Below are 19321 nucleotides of genomic sequence, written 5' to 3'. Positions count from 1 at the left end.
ATGGATATCATTTAGCTTGGTTTCCCAAAGTTTCACTTTGAGCAATTTCCATAATTAGCATAAATATACTGTATTATTATGGTAAGACTACTACAAGTGAATAGGCTAAAAAATGTAAAAGATAGATATCACCATGAAACTTTCTCAGTTGATTACTGATGATGAGAGAAGAAAAAAATGTATTGGATGTTTTTTGTATTTTGATGTTTAGATATGCAAATGAGGGCATACATCATATTTAGCATATACAGTACGTATGTAAGTTTGACTCATTTTTAGCAAAGCAATAAAATGTTCAAATTCACATATTTTTTGCTTTAGATGAGGGACAAGTATGTGCAAGATGTAAATAAATTTGAATGAACCCCAAAAAATAATTTATATAGTGGTAGTTCGGTAACACTTTACTTTACGGATCGCTAATAAGGTGGTAATTTCATGTTAATTTCATAGTTATTTCAGGGTAATAACTGTTTGTTTTTAGTAACAACAGCAAAATAACCATACAGTTTCCAGTGCATTGTGGTGACACCCTGATGACTCGCAGCACGGTGACACTTTGTTCACACACACACACACACACACACACACACACACACACACACACACACAATGCACTGGAAACTGTATGGTTATTTTGCTGTTGTTACTAAAAACAAACAGTTATTACCCTGAAATAACTATGAAATAACTATGAAATTAACACGAAATTACCACCTTATTAGCGATCCGTAAAGTAAAGTGTTACCGGTATTTCTATATAAACTCCTTGGGGTCATAAATGACCCCGCTCGGTCAGATTAGTCGCAAAAACAGGCTGGTCGCTTGAGGGTTAACCCTTCATTGTAAGGTAAGGTTCATGTGTTAGCCACTATTACATGCTGCTTTACTGTCTGCATAAGACATGTGAGTGAAAACAAAATCACTGTTCACTGCCACTTAGGCAAGGCAAGGCAAGGTAAGTTTATTTGTATATACATGTGTATACACAAGTGAAACTCAAATGTAAAGCAAAAAGAAAGGAAAAAGAAAGAAAGAAAGAAAGAAATTAGAGTCAAAGAAAAGTAAAACATTAAGATAAAACATATAACATAACGCTGCTAGGGGAAAGCACCTTAGAACAGCTGCGTCTTTCAGTCTGTATTTAAAGCTATCAATAGTTGGTGGTACATTTTCACATAATCTGGAAGCTGTTCCAAAACTTTGCAGCTGAGAGGCTAAAGCCTGACCTCTCCACACTTTGTTTTGACTTTTGGAAGGAAATTCTTCTCTGTTGACCTTCGTGACGCATAGGCCTACTGCTGAACACATATCCAGTAGATTGGTGGGTCCTATACCATTTAATGATTTTAAACACAAGAAGCATTGCCTTAAAATCAATTCTGTAGCTCATTGGGAGCCAATGCAGCGATCTCAAAATTGGAGTTATGCTTAACTACCTTGTTTTCGTAATAACCATTGCTGCTGCATTTTGGATTAGTTGAAGCTGTTTGATGGCCTTTGAGTACAGCAGACAGCCTTCCATCAGTACACACACACACACACACACACACACACACAATCAGTGCAGTGAAAGTGATTGTCCAGGATCGATGCGGCAAGTTCCAGAATCGATGCGGCAATTTTTTCAAGTTTCAATTCCTTCCGTGGATATTTCGGGGGCAATGAATGTTAAATTAAATAAAAGCACTTCAAAGCATAGCAAGACTGATACAGACTGATACAGAAAACAGCCAATAAATTGTTGCTCAGTTTCTGACTACTTGTATTGCCTCATCATGACTGATGAAACATTTGCTTTCAGTAGAAATGTAATGCATTGCAATGCATTGTAGAATTGAATCGGATCGGATCAAATCGCATAGAATCGAATCAAATCGAATTGGATCGCTACCTCCCGAATCGAATCGAATCGCTACTATTATTATAATAATTATTATTATAATTATTTAACCTTTCTTTAACCAGAAAAGTGGTTTTCTTATGTACAGACTAACAACCAACACAGAGGAACATGGCATATGAATCTATTATTATTTTAGTTATATACCTTTAAATGCTGTATGCACAATGTCAGCAAAATACATTGAGGAAAGAAGATCTGCACATTTATACTTTCAACCACTGGCTACATTTGAGGTGTGGTGACTGCCTGATTTAACCTGATCCTTGTTTGAAGGTTTCCCCTTGACTCCTCTTGATTCTGGAAACGTTTCCGAAATGACCAAGCATATAGAAGAGGGTTTATACAGCTATTTAGTAATGTCAGAGTCCTCACAAGACCATGGCCTGAATCCCAAGCACTGTTAAGTTGACGTGATACTAACGGTCTGATTGATCTCAATGCAAGTCCAGCAACCCTCATCAAGTTCATCGCATAAGAAGGGAACCACAGTATGAAAAAAGTAACGAGGATGGCAATCACTAATCTGGTCAGTCTAGGGCTGCTGAAGAGGGGAGTCTCCTTGACCTTCTTGTGGAGGCAGACGTAACACATCACCATGATTGAGAAGGGAAGGGCAAACCCCACCACTGTCTCAAACAAAAGAATACCAAGAGTCTCTCCATCAGTGATTCGTCTACAGACCTTATTTTGTCCAACTGCCAGGTCTGCTTTGACCGCGGCCGGGCTGGAGAAAATCAGAGCGAGAGTCCACAGGCAGAGGAGCAGAAGCTTTTCTCCTCTGCTGCCCAGCTTGGCCCACTGGTTCCGGTGCAGAACAGCCACATACCTCTGGACACTGACGAGAGACACAATCAGCACACTGCAGTAGGTACTGGTGAATGTGAGAAGATAGGTGACCTTGCAGAGGCCACGACCTAATGTCCAGGCAAAGTTCAAGTTGTATATCCAGAGCGGTACAGAGACCAAACGCAAGATGTCTGACACAGCCAGATTCAGTAAGAGATGAAAAGTGAAGTTGTTCTTCTTGAGATGTCGTAGAAGGATGACCATGACAGCAATGTTAGCAGGAACACCCAGCAGGAAACAAACACCTAGCCACCAAATTCTGGCCTGATAGTTCAGAGAGATGCCAGAGCTGTTTGAACTGGAGTGGTTCAGATGCTCCATATTCCCACAGTGTGACTTTCGCTGAGCTATGAACCAATACTTAGCAGTGACTTTAATCACACATGCACACAACACACACACAGTGGTTATAACACAGTGGTTGTCACACATTTCACAGTCATATCCTTTCCCTGTTATTATGCAGTGAGACTTCAGCTGAGCTACGAATGCATGTACAGAGTGTAGCATCACAAGCGGTTTATGATATGGGTTAAGAATAGACATCAAGGTTACAGCTCTCTCTCTCACACACACACTTACACGCACACATGCACAGTCTCACTCACATGTACGGTATGTAACGGTAAAGTTGTGCTAATAGCTGAAAATTGCATGAAAGTTGGCTGCAGTTTTATAAAAGTTGCATATTGTGCATTGTTGCATATTCATGGGGGGTCTGACACACACACACACACACACACACACACACACACACACACAAACTGTGGTTTGCGTTCACAGACAGAGAGCTGCAAGGACCAGGGCCGGTTTTTAGCATAGGCCGGCTAGGCGGTCGCCTAGAGCGCCATGTGAGGAAGGGGCGCCGAAATGGCGCTCTCCTATGCGTAATTTTGCGATATGAAGTTTTTTTATGAAGTCGCAATCAACAAAGAGTGGCGAAAGCGCTCCTCACGGCAAAGCGCACCTCAGCCAATAGTAATATCTCTTCCAACTGTCTCTGGGAAGTCTGTGAACCAATAAACAGACAGTTCTGAGAAAGGGGGCGGGACGAGTGACAGCGTGCGGTCTATTTTGAATTTGGAGACTCACTCGAGAGACAGAGGGGGCAAGCGCAAACAGTAGTGCTGCTCTGCTGGATGGAGATTATTATGTTCTCATTAAACCACTCATTGCATGATGCAGGAGTTTCAGAGGGTGTTTTGGAACTATGTGATTTAATCAGCAACCGTTTGTGATTATGGAAAGCCTAATAGTTATGAGGTTACTATTTGGAATTAGAGAGAAAAAGAGCTTTGTTTTTGATCAGAGAAATCGCTAGTTAGCATGCTAACATTAGCCAAGTATGCCAAGCAATGGAATCCAGTAAAGTAGCTGTTAGTAGCCTACTCACTACTCACTAACACCCACCTGATATCATAATACTTGCTTAGGTTGACAAGCAATGTTAAGTAAGACTGGTGCAATGTTTAAAACAATTTTAGCTGCCATATCTCCTTCCATCCACATGAATTACCTGCTTGTTGTAAGCTTAAAAAAAACATTAATTTCCAGACCAGAATGACATAGCCTACATTAATCATGTAACAGAACCATGCACAGCAGACAAGTGAGGCTATTTACTATATTTTGTATATTATGAAATTCAATAGCGTGACAGCTCTTCTCCCTTTCTCTCACCCTGTCCCTCCAAACACATAGATAGCCCCCTTCTCATTCTCCTACTCACAAATGCACCACTATTTCCAGTCCAGAAATGAAATTGGTTTGGAAGACAGCACAAATGTGTAGCTTATTAAAATTGTTATGCTGCCATGCTTTGTGATGCTGTAGATAGTGTAGATCAATGCAGACCTCCTTGGTAGGCTTATTGTCTACACATGCATTTTACATGCAAATGTACTGTATCACTCTCCTGGCATTTCAATTTCACGTTACAATTCAAACACATTGATAACCTCCCTCTCATCTGGGGTTGGGGGCCCCACCACCATCACATCCAACACACCACACAGTGAAGCTACTTTCATGCGACTCAATCTGATGTGTTGGTCGCCTGTCAAAAAGAACCATAAATCCATTTGATGAAAAACGGTTATTGTTCTTGATGCTATTTAGTTAAGCTTACTAAGGATATTAGTCTTGTGTTCTGTGAGGTATAAGAAAGATTTTTTTTTTCCTTTCAAAGGTGGGGGGGGGGGGCCCCAGAACTCAAACTCGCCTAGGGCACCAAATAAGCCAGAACCGGCCCTGGCAAGGACATCAACCACAGAGTCGATTCAGTGCAAAGGTGCTTACCAGTAATAGATACACAGTACTCTCATTTACTGGCTTTCCCCTTCAACTTGTTTTAAACTGAATAATGCCAATATTTCGTTTGAAATCAAATCATTCCCTGCTTGTAACTGAAGTGTATCTGGTTAGAGCACTGACGTATAACAGTATTTTTCTCCACGGAGGCGGTGCATGATGCATCAGTATAATGCGAGGCCACAAACACAGGCCGAGGACGGAAGTCTGCATTTTGGAAAGAACCCATGGTGTGGTGTGTGGACCAGGAAAGCAATGTGGGTCAGTCTGCATCAAATACAGTCATCTGCAGTTCTCCTTCCTACCACCAGAGGGAAATGCTTGTCTCTCTGAAGTGAAGTTCTCCAAGTTCTCTCTCTCCTGTGCAGATTTGCATACGCAGTCAGTCCACAAACAGCCGCCCCACTCGCTATTCGACCCATGCCTGCAGTTCACCTAGGGGCGCTGTCGAGCGAGAGCAGCCCATTCATTCCGAATGACTTTGCACTACTCCGTTGCCGTCCGTAGAGTGCAGTCCCACCCGGAAAAGTTGCGAGTTTGCTCCCTTGTCCTATCCATAGAACCTCTCTGTGGATACAATGCAGCATTCTGTGGCCTTTGTTTTCTGACGTGTTGTGTAGTAGTGCTTTACTGTGTGATTACTTTGTTGTATGAAATTGTTAGTGTTTGTACCTTTGTACTGGGAAATTGAGAAAGTGTGTGTGTGTGTGTGTGTGTGTGTGTGTGTGTGTGTGTGTGTGTGTGTGTGTGTGTGTGTGTGTGTGTGTGTGTGTGTGTGTGTGTGTGTGTGTGTGTGTGTGTGTGTGTGTGTGTGTGTTTTATTAGTGTGGAGTATGTGTGTTGGTTTGGAGTGTGTGTGTTAATGTGTGTATGTATGCGTTAGTTTGGAGTGTGTGTGTTAATGTATGTGTGTGTGTGTGCGTGTGTGTGTGTGTGTGTGTGTGTGTGTGTGTGTGTGTGCGTGTGTGTGTGTGTTAGTTTGGAGTGTGTGTGTTAGTGTGGTGTGTGTGTGTGAGAATGTTTTCCATGAAGTTCCGGAGATGCTCCTTGCTCTGCAGCTCATGTCGCGACGCCACAGCCAGCCAGCTCTGCATGCCCTCCATCTCACTGCAACACACACACATACACACACACACACACACACACACACACACACACACACACACACACACACACACACACACACACACACACACACACACACACACACACACACACACACACACACACACACACACACACACAGACACACACACACACACACACACACACACCAGCCAGAGAGTTGAGAGAGAGAGTGTGTTACTCTGAATGCTAAGCCCCCCCCCCTCAAATAAAAAAAAGAATAACAAGTAATGATGATATAGGTATATATACAGTTGTTGTGATGTTGAGTGATTTGGAAAAGAGTGAATTGGCTTGTTGGCTAATAGGAAGTATTAAACCTTATGCAATATTTTACAAATATTTTCCATTATGACAACAGGTCAACTGTGTGTGTGTGTGTGTGTGTGTGTGTGTGTGTAAAATAAGAATCTGTTTAAAACATCCAGAAAGCCTTTTCTCGAGTCGTTTTCTGGATGTGTTTCCAGTTTCCACAGGCTCCTGGCTACACTCACACCCCCACGTAGCAACGGCAGATTGGCCTAATGGTGTTAGCACCTGACATGACCCCAAAAGCTTTAACTGTACAGGACGTTCACGTGTGTGTGTGTGCGCGTGTGTGTGTGTGTGTTTGTGTATGTCTGCATGTGTGTGTGTGTATATGTGTGTGTGTGTGTGTCTGTCTGCATGTGTGTGTGTGTATACGTGTGTGTGTGTGTGTGTGGCTGTCTGCATGTGTGTGTGTGTGTGTGTGTACGTGCACCCCTCACCTCTCCCTCTGCTGCAGCAGGTGTTGCGAGGTGTTGAGCTGTTGCCGTAGCGATGCGATCACCATGGCGGCGCTGGTCATCTGCCTGCAGTGCTGCTGCCGGGCCAGCAGGAGGCTCCGCTGGGCATGCTCAGACTGCAGCCGCTGCTTCAGCAGCCCCTCGGCCCTCTGTAGCGCCCCCCTCAGCCGAAACTCAACATCCATACGCCCACACGCACCGGGGGGAGAGGTGGCAGCAGTTACAGTGGAGACAGGAGGGGTGGGGCCAGTTGCTGTGGAGATGGGAGGGCCGGGGCCAGTTACCATGGAGACATGAGGGGCGGAGCCAGTTACCATGGAGATGGGAGGTGCGTGGCCAGTTGCCATGAGAGGTGAGATGGGAGGGGCGGCACAGTCATCCCATTGGTTCAGGGAGTTGTTAGGGGGTGGCGGCTTATGCACAGATGGGCCAATGTGGCCAGTGTGGCTACCCTGCACAGGTGAGCTTGTGTGGGTGTGGCTACGCTGCACAGGTTCGCTAGGGAAGGTGTGGCTGAGCTGCAGGTGGGCTCGGAGCGACGCCAGGCTGCGGAAGCGAGTGTTCTCTCCACAGCGAGGACAGCGGAATGGCAGACTGGAGACGGCCTTCACACCTTCAGCCTTCGCCTCTCCTGCCCCCCTGCACACACTCCCCTCTCCAGTTCTCTCACACACACTCTCTGACTCTCTGACTCTCCTCTCTTCTTGTCTGGCACACACACTCCTCTGTTCTGCCCCGCTGTGTGCTCTCCTCTCCTCTTGTCTGTCACACACAGGCTTCTGCCCGGTTCTGTCACTCGTATCCTTCTCTCTGGTGGCCCTACACTCACCCCTTGTGGCCCCCTCCCTCAGCTCCTCCTTCGCCCCCTCCATACTGAGAGGAAGACCCCTACTCATGGTCCACCTTCCCTAGTCCAGCTTCCCTGTTATGGAAAGGATGGGAGAGGAGAGGAGAGGAGATGGGAAAGGAGAGGAAGGGAGCGGAGAGGGGAGGGGAGGAGAGGAGGAGAGGGGAGAAGAGGAGACAGGAAGAGGAGAGGAGATAAGAGGATACAGGAGGAGAGGATAGCAGAAAAAGGGGGGAGTGGGGGACAGGAGAGAAGAGCAGAGGAGAGGAGGGGAGAGGAGATGGGAGAAGAGGAGAGGGTAGGAATAGGAGAGAAGATGAGACAGCAAGAGAGGAGAGCAGAGAAGAGGAGAGGGGAGAGGAGAGAAGAAAGCAGATGCAGGGGGGGAGGATTGTAGAGGAGAGGAGAAGAGAGGAGAGGGGAGAGGAGAGAGCAGAGCAGAGGGGTAGAGAAGAGCAGAGCAGAGTTTTTTCAAGCTATGACATAGAGCCTTTGTATTTTTATTCATTAATTTACATCAAGATACAGTAGGCCTATGTAAAATAGACATAATGTACTGCGCTCTGGCTATATAGGCCTATCATTGCTTCATAAATGTCCTTTTGGAGGACGTAGCATTCAATGTAAAAGGGAGATAATTTGTGAAATTTAATTAAAACTAGGAGCTGAGTTTCACAGTTGAAGTTTGAGAGATGCTCTCTAGTTGAATCATATGCATCAGTTATAGCAATAGGCCTACATAAGCACCAGAGGGCGATATTTATGTAGATTTAATTAATGTGGGTAGGCATACCAGTCAGCCATCAGGCAATACATTTAACAAAACCTAGTCTACTACACATAGCCCAATTGACAACAATAGCCCATTTTTTTCTTCTAGGCTATCTGCATAAAACACGCTTTATTTTTATATATTTAGAATTATATACACCGGTATAAAGAAAAGGGTTAAAGACTCACCTTAAGCCCCAGACAGGCAGCAGGCAGGTAGCCTAGGCTTCTAGCCTACATTCTAATCCATTTTATGTCGGTGGGATTACAAGACGCGCAGGGGGAAAGACAGAGGAAAATCAAACGCATCACTTAAAACGAGTTGATAGCCAGTCGGTTTCGTGGTAGCTCAATGTGAATTTAATATCACACCATCGTCTGTGCCTGATATTCCATGTAGGCTGTCATCTCGTCAATCAAAGATCAAAACTCATGCTGCAACAAGGACAGGAGGCTATTGTAGCAAATTTGAGCACGATCGCTACCAAAATTGCAACCGGAATTGATTTCGAAATGTAAAAAAAACAGTTGTAGTCATGCTGTTGGTGGATAACGCATTGAATGATATTATAAACGACGAGAGACACGGCGTAGACAAACTTAGTTGAACGCAGAATAAGCTCTCGTCTAAACTACACTACCCATAGTTCACCAATGCCACAGCTGAGTATTTGTTTCCCAACAGCCTTTGCGTTCGTTTAAAATCAAGGGCGCCATTTTAACATAGTCGGGCTGTCATTTGTTTTTAAGATTTCTACTTTGTTTTTAAATCTGAACGGGGCGTTTTATTGGGTTTTTAGCTGAATTGGAAGATTTGTCACTGTATAAGGATTTGGTTCGACTGAACATCTTTGGATCGACTCGCTGTCTGCACGGTTGGTGTCATTTGTTTGGGAGTTAACTGGAGCTAGCGGCTAGAGCTGGTTCTAACTAGAAGTTTCCGTTTACATGCTGTGTTCAACTATGTGAAGTCAGTAGAGTAATTGTCAGCTGTTTGTATCGCTCTTACCAACTTAAACAGCAAATAGCAAATTAATTGAATGGCGAGGAATAGATATATTAGCCCACAAATCAACTCTACAAACACAACAGAGGTGTACTCAACAGTCTATTCTGTCAGTGTATCAGTATCGATGTGCCTTATGTCAACATAGTTAGTAGAATTGTGCCGTAGTATGTTGCACAGTAAATTACGTAGTTATTAGATATTATTATATTAACAAATAACAGGATACCCTCGCCAGGGACATTGTCGTAGTTCATAATTTTCCATTCATAGCTTCCAATATGAACCTGATAACTTAGTTGTTGTTTTTGTTTTTTGCAAGAGGTTGTTGCGGTGTTGTTCAATATCATTGGCAAAGCCTAGAACACCACAGACAGCAGGTTTAAAAAAAAAAAAAAAAAAAAACATAACAGTGAAAATATGTACGTTAGATGTCATCTTATAGTAGGGCTCTTTGCAATGTATTTGGCTGGGGTTTTCACCTGAACACTAAAAAAAACGTGGCACCTTAACCAAGGCAGCACGCTCATCAGGCAGCAAGTTAAAAAGTGTAACTTCAGTTCACATTCGTTCAAATAATAAACTAGTTCGTGAGATAGTTCATTGAAGCAGTTCAGGTACGACACTGGGTGCTGGACTGGACACTGTGTGTCTACAATGTAGTGCTCCGATGATGATGTTGATTATTTATTATTGATGTGTGTGTGTGTGTGTGTGTGTGTTTTAGATCTGACTTGATGAAGTGCCTGAAGACAGAGGAGTTTGTTCGGCGGATCGCCACCACAGCAGATGCCACGGCCCTGCACAATGAGCTGGAGGTAACGCGTCGCACACATGGAGTTTGGATCTGTTTGAAAACATGTGCCAGAGAGACTGGATAATACTACTAGAATCTCTGTGTGCGCTCTGTGGAATGCATCTGTGCTGTGCGTGTGTGAGATGCTTTTTTATGTGTGTGTGGGATGCCTCAGTATTGTGTGTGTGTCTGTGTGTGTGTGTGTTGGTTTACATTGAGGGGAGACGTGCTGCGTCTGCACGTGGTGTATGAAACGAGGAAAGGCTGCGTGTAGGGCTGTAATGATATTGTATCGAACCGAGAAATCGTGATACACAGAGTCACGATACTGTATCGTGATACAAGGAGGCAGTATCGTGATACGCCCTTTCAAAGTTTTATTACCCATTAGTCCAGAAAAAAACCTTATGATTTGATGTGATAGTGTTTCCAAACTTCAGTGGAGATACATTTCAGAAATCGTGGGGTGTATCGAACCGTAGAACATCATGAGTACATCACCGTAGGTCAAATATCGTGATACGAACCGAATCGTGAGTTGAGTGTATCGTTACAGCCCTAGCTGCGTGTGATGTGTAATGTTCTCGATGCTGTGTGTGACGTGTGTTTGTAGGTGTGTGTAGGAGTGTGTCAAGGGGAGGTGTGCTGCATCATGTGTGATGTTCTTTTTAGTGTGTCTGTGTCTGTGTGTGTGTGTCTCGAGAAGAGGCATGTTGCGTCTGTGTGTGGTGTGTGATGTTCTCTGTGCTGTGTGTGTGTTCTATTCTGTCTCTCTGTCTGTCTGTCTGTGTGTGTGTGTAGGAGTGTGTATCAAGGGGAGGCGTGTTGCGTCTGCGTGTGGTGTATGATGTTCTCTTTGCTGTGTCTGTGTGTGTGTGTGTGTGTATGGAGAAGAGGCGTGTTGCGTCTGCGTGTGGTGTATGATGTTCTCTGTGTGTTCTATACTGTGTGTGTGTAGGAGTGTGTATCGAGGGGAGGCGTGTTGCGTCTGCGTGTGGTGTATGATGTTCTCTGTGTGTGTGTGTGTGTTCTATACTGTGTGTGTAGGAGTGTGTATCGAGGGGAGGCGTGTTGCGTCTACGGGTGGTGTGTGACCGCATCCTGCACGCCTGTTACCAGCGGCTGGGGGAGAGGCTAGAGGCGGGGCTTGTGCCAGTCCTGCTACGATTGGTGGAGCTGGCGATTGACGGCTACGAACAGGAAGGAGATGGCAGAACAGCAGAACCACTCTACCTGGAGAAGATGATGTTTCACATCTTACAGGTACACACACACACACACACACACACACACACACACCGATTCAACACGCCTCCCGTCGATACACCCTACACACACACAGAACATCACACACCACGCGCAGATGCAACACACCTCTTCCCGATGCAACGCACACACACAAACACACACACACACACACACACACACACACACACACACACACACACACACACACACACACACACACACACACACACAAACACACACACACAAACACACACACACACACACACACAGCAGAACCACCCTACCTGAAGATAACTGACGTCAACGATACAACAATAACCATGACGTCTTTCTCAAACATAGACCTCAACATTGCATGACAATTTTCTGCTGGACACACACACACACACACACACACACACACACACACACACACACACACACACACACACACACACACACACGCACACGCACTGATGAGTGGTGTTACTTGTTTGTGTTTCAGAGACTGCTGAAGGCAAGGGAAGATTCAGGACAGCTGGCTCTGTCACTATTTCACCGCCTCAAGAGGACACAACCACAGGTAAGAGATACACACTCTCTCTCTCCCTCTCCCTCTCTTTCTCTCTGTCTCTCGCTACGTACATACACATCGCTGCTATTTACTAGCTTCTCGCTTGTTTGCCTATTCGCCACTCACTCATGGAACGTTCGCTGAAAGTTCCCGCGGCTTTAACTTCCAATGTACAGGCGAGAAGTGCCGAACTCTGCATTCCAATTGGTTACTCGCCTCGCACAAAGTTAAAATATTTTCAACTCGGGATCCGCCCACATCGCATCGCTTGTAGTAGTCACCTACTCGCCTGCTCGTCTCGCTGGCCTGGAACACATTGACATTCTATTGACTTCATTCGCTGAGCGAGTAACTAGTAGCGACGTGTGTGAATGTAGCTTTACCCAGATGGAGAAGTACTACTATACGTTGGTGCAGAGGTGTGTGTGTGTGTTTCCCCATTAGGACAATTCGGATGACTACCATACTCTTGTGGAGAGGTGTGTGTGTGTGTGTGTGTGTGTGTGTCCCCTCCAGGAGAGCGATTCTGGTGATTTGACTACCACACCCAGGTGCAGAGCTGTGTCTGTGTCTGTGTCTGTGTCTGTGTCTGTCTGTGTGTGTGTGTGTGTGTGTGTGTGTGCGCGTGCGTGCGTCTGTATATGTGTTGTGTGTTGTGTGTTTCCCCCCCTGCAGGAGAGCGATTCTGGTGACTACCACACCCTTGTGCAGAGCTGTTTCTCTGTGCTGTGGAAGGCGGCAGCAGCTGTTGAGTCGGGCGACGAGACGAAGACTAAGACAAGCCCTCCCAATCACACACACGCACCAACACACACACCCACCCTGGCCCTCCGCACGCGTCTGGAAGCCCTACGCTTCCGTCTGCTGCAGGAGAGGTTGTGTGCGTCGGTCAGTGGCGACCCCAGTGGTGGTGACAGTGGTGGTGGTGTGTCTAAAGTGTGTGTGTACGTGAAGGAGAGCTTGACCAAGTACAGGTTGTCGTGCGGAGGTGGCGGAGGCGGCAGGTAAGGCTGTGCAGTATATCAAATGTATATCGTGATTTGTTTCTCTGTTAACCCTGTTATATAAATTTTTGACAATACAAGTACACTTGACTTGACACTTGTATTAATATTGCTGTTAACAATATCAAGTTTCATAATATGGAGTTGAAACCACATACCAGTCATTTGTCTATACTGCTGAAAGGTAGTATAGACAAAGACAACTTGAGCCATTGCGAGCGTAGAGCAGGCTTGCTACCCAACGCTCATGCAGAACACCACTGTGCTTTTCTCTATGGCCCTCCAGTCACATTGTTTAGCACAATTATTTGTCTTTAAGATAAATATCTGTCCAAAAAAAAAAGTGATCTCAATGTTGACTGAAATAATCGTGATATTGATTTCCCTCCTAATCGAGCAGCCCTAGCGGCAGGCTCACACACGGCCAGGCTGCAGCCATGCTGGATCTGCTGGAGGAGTGTGTGTGGGGGCCACTGTGGGACGGAGATAGAGATAGAGATGGAGATGGCACGCCGCCACCGAGTGTGTGTGATGTCACCACCATGTGTGTGGTCACCGCCCGGGTCTGCAAGATGCTGATGGGGGCGGAGCTCTGGGACCTGGCCAACCAGCAGCTAGCTTTGGTGAGTGGAGCACAGTGCAGCACAGCGTTTTGATTTGATGATTTGTTAAAGCCGAATCCATGGAACAAAGGTTTGGTTAATCCCATTGACCTCCGTGGGTGCACCCAAAAGAGAAGGCAAAAAATAAGGCAGAGGCAGTGTATTGATTTGGTAGTAATGGCTCATTCATTGAAACTCGATTGTCGATGGACCCGTGTTCATTCTCCCGACATCCGTTGTAAATGCGTTCTATTGCAACAGCTGGAGACAATACAAATGTCTGAAAAAAACTAATGTTTAACGAACTCTGAGTACACCAAAGTGCTTCGAGTTTGTGTTTCGGAACCCTGAGTTACGTACCCGTTCTTTTGCACTTTCCCGAGGTGTAGGTGAGGGTTTCCGACAACCGTGTTTCAAAAGAATGCACGCATTAAGCAAAGACCTCCAGTAAAGTTCAGTGTGATTCATTTTTACATCATCTTTGCTAGTTGTGTAGTGGTTCTGTGTTGGTCTTTAGCGAAAAGAAAGCCGCTGCCTAGAATTATTTGAAGCTTTGTGAATCATGTCACCAACCAATTTCCTGTACCCCCGTTGTTACAACTCTATGGCTCTGCTTTAAAGGGACACTGTGTGAGATTTTTAGTTGTTTATTTCCAGAATTCATGCTACCCATTCAATACTATGTTACCTTTTTCATGAATACTTATCACCACCATCAAATTCTAAGTATTCATTATGACTGGAAAAAATACATTTTTCATACATGAAAAGGGGGATCTTCTCCATGGTCCGCCATTTTGATTTTCCAGAAATAGCCATTTTTAGCTGCAAATATGACTGTACTTGGGCCATACTATAAAATATACATTTATTACTTAGTAAACTTTCATGAAAAGATACAATTTGGCCGTAGACAACACATTTTCAATGAGCAGCATAGTTGCAGTACCTTTATTGACCATTTCCTGCACAGTGTCCCATTAAGCCATACAGCACCGTTTCTTGAAATGAGCTTATTGTTACATACCTCCCCTTGAGTTAATTGATTGCGTTTTACCTTTCTCTACTACTTGTACATTACATTGCATATGCATTATTTCCATTTGTTCTGTGTCTGGCAGCACAGTAGAGCATGACACGGGAGTGCATTTTCACTCCTGTTCCATCTCGGTCCCAGAAAAAAAATCCCATACCGGGTTGGAGTAAAAGAAACAAATCCCATCCCATCCACTCCTGTAAGAATGTCTCCCAATCTCGCCCAGTCCCACTCAATCATTTCAAAATTGTTGATTTGTATTCCCGCTCCTGCCCGCTCCCGTTCATATCTATTCCCGCTCCTGCCCACTCCTATAATCTTTAGAATTTTGATTCCCATCCTACGGGAATCCCGCGGGACCCCGAAAAATGTGCGTGCATGTGTGCGCGCTTGTGTGTGTGTGTGTGTGTGCTGTGTGCGTGTGTGTGTGTGTGTAGAAAAAGAGACAGTATTGCTTCTTTAACATAGTTTGGAGTCCTGTATTGTTTTTTCAATAATAATTGGTCCTCCCAAATAAACTAATCAAATGTGTGCGTGTCTGTGTGTGCGTGTGTAGGCCAAGAGGCGTGTCCAGGGGCAGGGGGAGGTGCTGTGTGCTGCTTTAGAGCTCTGTGATTGGTCCGTTCGGCTGCACCGTCTCTTGCGCTCCTCTGCCGCTGCGGACGCAAATACAAGCGGAATCTACTCTGCCTGTGCACTGTTGCTTAGCAATGTGAGCGTTGCCATGGACGCGCCCTGCCCTCCGCTGGTGGAGGCCTGTCAGCTGGTCGCCTGGGCAACACAGGAGGCAGATGCTAACGGGCTACCGGCCGCTACGCTACTCAGCTGCCTGGACTATCTCAAGCAGTACCGCGCAGCACTGCCCAAGGTACACACACACACACACACACACACACACACACACACACACACACACACACACACACACACACACACACACACACACACACACACGTACACACCTGTTTTTAAAATGGATTTACTGAAGAGTTTGGACTTTGAATGGTGTTAAATAAAAATGAATTATTGTGTGTGTGTGTGTGTGTGTGTGTGTGTGTGTGTGTGTGTGTGTGTATGTGTGTGTGTGTGTGTGTGTAGATGCAGATGCGTGAGGCCTGTGGTCTTCAGGAGACTCTCTGCCTTACCTTGTGTGAAGCCTTTACCTGCACACACTCCAGTCTAACCAATTCACAGGTGAGTGTCCGTGTGTGTGTGGAGATGCTGATGGTTATATGTGTGTGATGATGATGATGATACTGATTGTGGACGCATGAGTGACATGATGGTGATTTTGTGTGTGTGTGTGTGTGTGTGTGTGTGTGTGTGTGTGTGTGTGTGTGTGTGATACTGATTATTAGGGCTGCTCGATTATGAGAAAAATCAATATCACGGTTAATTTAGTCAACATTGATATTATATTATATTATATTATATTGTATTATATGATATAACACGGTTTTGTAGACGACATTCAGTGTTTCCCATACATTGAGGAAACTATGGCGGCCCGCCATAGTTTAAAGTTGGCCGCCATAGTTTCTGAAAATGTAAAAAAAAAAAAAAAAATTTTTTTTTTTTTTTTTTAACGATTTCCGTGTTTGTTAAAAGCGATTTCAATTACGATTTCCTTCGCATTTTCCTCCCCAGGCTTTGTTTTACAGTTGTAATGAGTTAGGTGGTGACAGGCCTTCATTGACAAGGCAGAGGAGACATCGGGCTGCATATAGAAATGAATGTGTGATGAATGTGAATATAGACATAAATGTGTAATATGTTGTTCAGCCCTTTTAATGGGAGGAATTTTGAAAAACTGGCCCTGTGACCAGCACCCCTCATGTAGAATGTGTGTGTGGGGAAAAGGCATAGCTACCCTCTTAGACCCTTTTTGTTTATGCGTTAACAATTTCACAGCAATCTTAAATTCTTATCTCTGCTCCTATTTTGTTTTATTATTTTTTTCATTACATAGACCCCTGCATGTGTATTATGTAGCCTTATTTCTCAAAATATAAATGGCTGAAATGTAGGCGTAGGCCTATAGTTTCTCCATGCGCCAATGTCATACTGTACTCATTGTTTTGCCATTTTGTCCCCCCCCCGACAAAAAAAAAACCCGGCTGCCCCCATAGTTTCCAAAATTTCTGTGGGAAACACTGACATTTCTTTTAAAAACAAATGATTCTGTTAAACAATTCACAATCTACCCTCCTTTCAGCAGTGTGAGTGGAGAGCCATAGAGAAACACACAGTGGTGTTCTGCATGAGTGTTGGTTAGCAAGTCTGCTCTGGGCTCGCAATGCCTCAAGTGGAGGGAAATGTATTGCGCTTAGCGTAAGCTATCTTTTGGCAGTATAGACAAATGACAAAAAAATTGTTTCAACTCAATATTATGAAATTTTATATTGTTTGACAGCAATATTGATATCACGATATAAATTCGATATATTGCACATCCCTACTGATAATGGTCGTGTGTGTGCGTGCGTGTCTGAGTGAGAGTGATACTGATTAAAGTGTGTGTGTGTGTGTGTGTGTGTGTGTGTGTGTGTGTGTGTGTGTGTGTGTGTGTGTGTGTGTGTGTGTGTGTGTGTGTGTGTGTGTGTGTGTGTGTGTGTGTGTGTGTGTGTGTGTGTGATACTAATCATGGTTGTGTGTGTGTGTTCAGGCTCTGGAGGGCGAGTGTTTGCAGCAGGTGATTGGCCATCTCAGCGGCTCCGTGGCCGAGCTCGTGCAGCAAGCCCAGAAACTGACCAATGACAGCGCAGCCTACCTCCTCAAAGCAGGTAATCTAACACTGTGGGATATGGTTCTCAATTGTGATTCGCTGGTAGCCGTTGTAAATCGGCCACACCGTTCCAAACTAATATTTTGTGCTCGACTAAGTTAGACGCAACGGGACTAAGTTGATGAAGAGAATCTGGTTGGAGTAGGGAGACTACAGGCAAAGCACATCTTGGCAATATTTCTGGTTGGGGTATTGGTGTGATTGCAAAGCCGTTTCATTCCTGTATACATCTCGCCTTGCTGAGTTTTTGTTGCAAAGTGTGTGTCTGGCAGCACGATGAACGCGCGTTAGATAAGCAATAAGACACTCTAGTTTGTGGAATTGTGTTTGATTTATAACGGCTAAGGGGAGTTTTAATTTAAACTTAAACCAACCCCGTCCACCTCTGTTCTCAAACGCCATACTTGATAATACTCTATGTTGCTCTCAAACAGAAGAGGATGGTCCTGACATCTGTCGTGTGTGTGCGTGTGCGTGTGCGTGTGTGTGTGTGTGTGTGTGTGTGTGTGTGTGTGTGTGTGTGTGTGTGTGTGTGTGTGTGCGTGTGCGTGTGCGTGTGTGTTTATTTAGTGACGACCGTAAAAAGCGTGGTGTTTGAGCTGTGTAACAGGAAATTGCACGAGGAAGCCCTGTCATTGGCCAAGCCTCTGTGTGAGCAGCTGGTTAAGTCCCGCCCTCCCTCCCTGCCCCTGGAAAGGGTAAGAACAATCATATACACACACACACAAACACACACACACACTTCATATGTAAGGCTGCGGTTATGGATCTTTCTGTATGTGTACATGTGTGTCTGTACATGCGTGTCTGTCCGTGTGTGTGTTTAGGTAAGCCACTGTTTCTTGCAAGACATCTTCGTGTGCGTGTGCGTGTCCGTGTGGCGCGTGCGTGCGCATGTGTGTGTGTGTCTAGGTGAGTCACTGTTTCTAGCAAGACGCTTTCATTTTCCCTACTGTGTGTGTGTGTCCAGGTGAGCCATTGTTTCCAACAGCAGGTCCACATCTGCAGGCGTCTGGGTGACCATCGGGGGGCGCTGCAGGCCGTTTCTGATTGGCTGCTCTGCCTGAGTCAGGACGAGCTGAAGGAGCTCACACACACTCACACACACACTGGCAGCAGCAGTAGCTCCAACAGCACACACACACACCCCATCACACTCTGGGCCAAGATCAAAGCAGATGCGGCTAAGACCAGGAAGGAGGAAGAGGAGGAGGAGGAGTCTGAAGTGCGGCTGAGGTCAGCACACACACACACGCATACACACACACACACACACACACACACACACACACTTGTGCACAGTGTGCACACACACAAGTTTGATAACTTTGTTTGGGAGGACCAATAATTACAGAAAAACAATACAGCACCCCAAACAATATAAAGAAGCAAACATTGTCTACATTGTCTTCTACATCAATACAAAAGTTATAGTGGTCTAAAGCCTTCAGGGGTGGAAGTGGCTCCTGCGTTCCTCCTCCAAATATGCAGACTGCCTATACCTGTAGATATTGAACAATACTTAGCTAGCAGTTTTGCTTTCTTCTTGTTTAGTCTGGCTATTTGCAAACCTCTGACACATAGTCTATGACAGGGGTCCCCAACCTTTCTGGGTCTGAGGGCTACCCAGGGCTACCCGGGGGCTACCGAGGGCTACCAAGGGCTACCCGAGGCCTACTTTTGTTCAAAATCCTCTACTGATGTCTTGACATCATTCCC

The 19321-nt window shown here is 45.1% G+C and overlaps 2 protein-coding genes across 2 annotated transcripts in view; one reads left to right on the top strand and one right to left on the bottom strand.

Moving 5' to 3' along the window:
* Positions 1-2438: 2438 nt before the first annotated feature.
* On the bottom strand, positions 2439-7850 carry znf365 (zinc finger protein 365). Its single transcript, XM_063188260.1, has 5 exons — positions 7784-7850; positions 6937-7609; positions 6056-6169; positions 2584-2741; positions 2439-2470 (listed from the first exon to the last, which is right to left on the bottom strand). The coding sequence occupies exons 1-5, from the start codon at positions 7848-7850 to the stop codon at positions 2439-2441; spliced, it is 1044 nt and encodes a 347-aa protein (XP_063044330.1).
* A 1444-nt stretch (positions 7851-9294) lies between these two features.
* The window catches only part of espl1 (extra spindle pole bodies like 1, separase), a 31064-nt gene continuing 21037 nt past the window's right edge, over positions 9295-19321 (top strand). The window contains exons 1-11 of the mRNA XM_063187729.1: positions 9295-9447; positions 10306-10396; positions 11422-11637; positions 12107-12184; positions 12851-13179; positions 13580-13802; positions 15374-15685; positions 15916-16011; positions 17483-17600; positions 18173-18300; positions 18573-18838. Of these exons, the coding sequence (XP_063043799.1) occupies positions 10316-10396; positions 11422-11637; positions 12107-12184; positions 12851-13179; positions 13580-13802; positions 15374-15685; positions 15916-16011; positions 17483-17600; positions 18173-18300; positions 18573-18838 (1847 nt within the window). The 5' untranslated portion in view covers positions 9295-9447; positions 10306-10315. The remainder of the gene's footprint in view (positions 9448-10305; positions 10397-11421; positions 11638-12106; positions 12185-12850; positions 13180-13579; positions 13803-15373; positions 15686-15915; positions 16012-17482; positions 17601-18172; positions 18301-18572; positions 18839-19321) is intronic.

Source organism: Engraulis encrasicolus, chromosome 22 (assembly GCF_034702125.1).
Source record: "Engraulis encrasicolus isolate BLACKSEA-1 chromosome 22, IST_EnEncr_1.0, whole genome shotgun sequence".
Classification (NCBI taxonomy): Eukaryota; Metazoa; Chordata; class Actinopteri; order Clupeiformes; family Engraulidae; genus Engraulis; species Engraulis encrasicolus.
Note: the sequence above shows the minus strand (reverse complement) of the source record. Positions and strands in the feature narration are given on the sequence as shown.

Bases quoted from the DNA above. Each gene is read 5' to 3' on its own strand.
- znf365 (XM_063188260.1), bottom strand. From the start codon at position 7,850: ATGAGTAGGGGTCTTCCTCTCAGTATGGAGGGGGCGAAGGAGGAGCTG. The intron at 6,170-6,936 runs GTGAGGGGTGCA...TGTGTGTTGCAG, and splicing joins CTGCTGCAGCAGAGGGAGAG to TGAGATGGAGGGCATGCAGA. The intron at 2,471-2,583 runs GTAGACGAATCA...CTCCACAAGAAG, and splicing joins AGTTGGACAAAATAAGGTCT to GTCAAGGAGACTCCCCTCTT.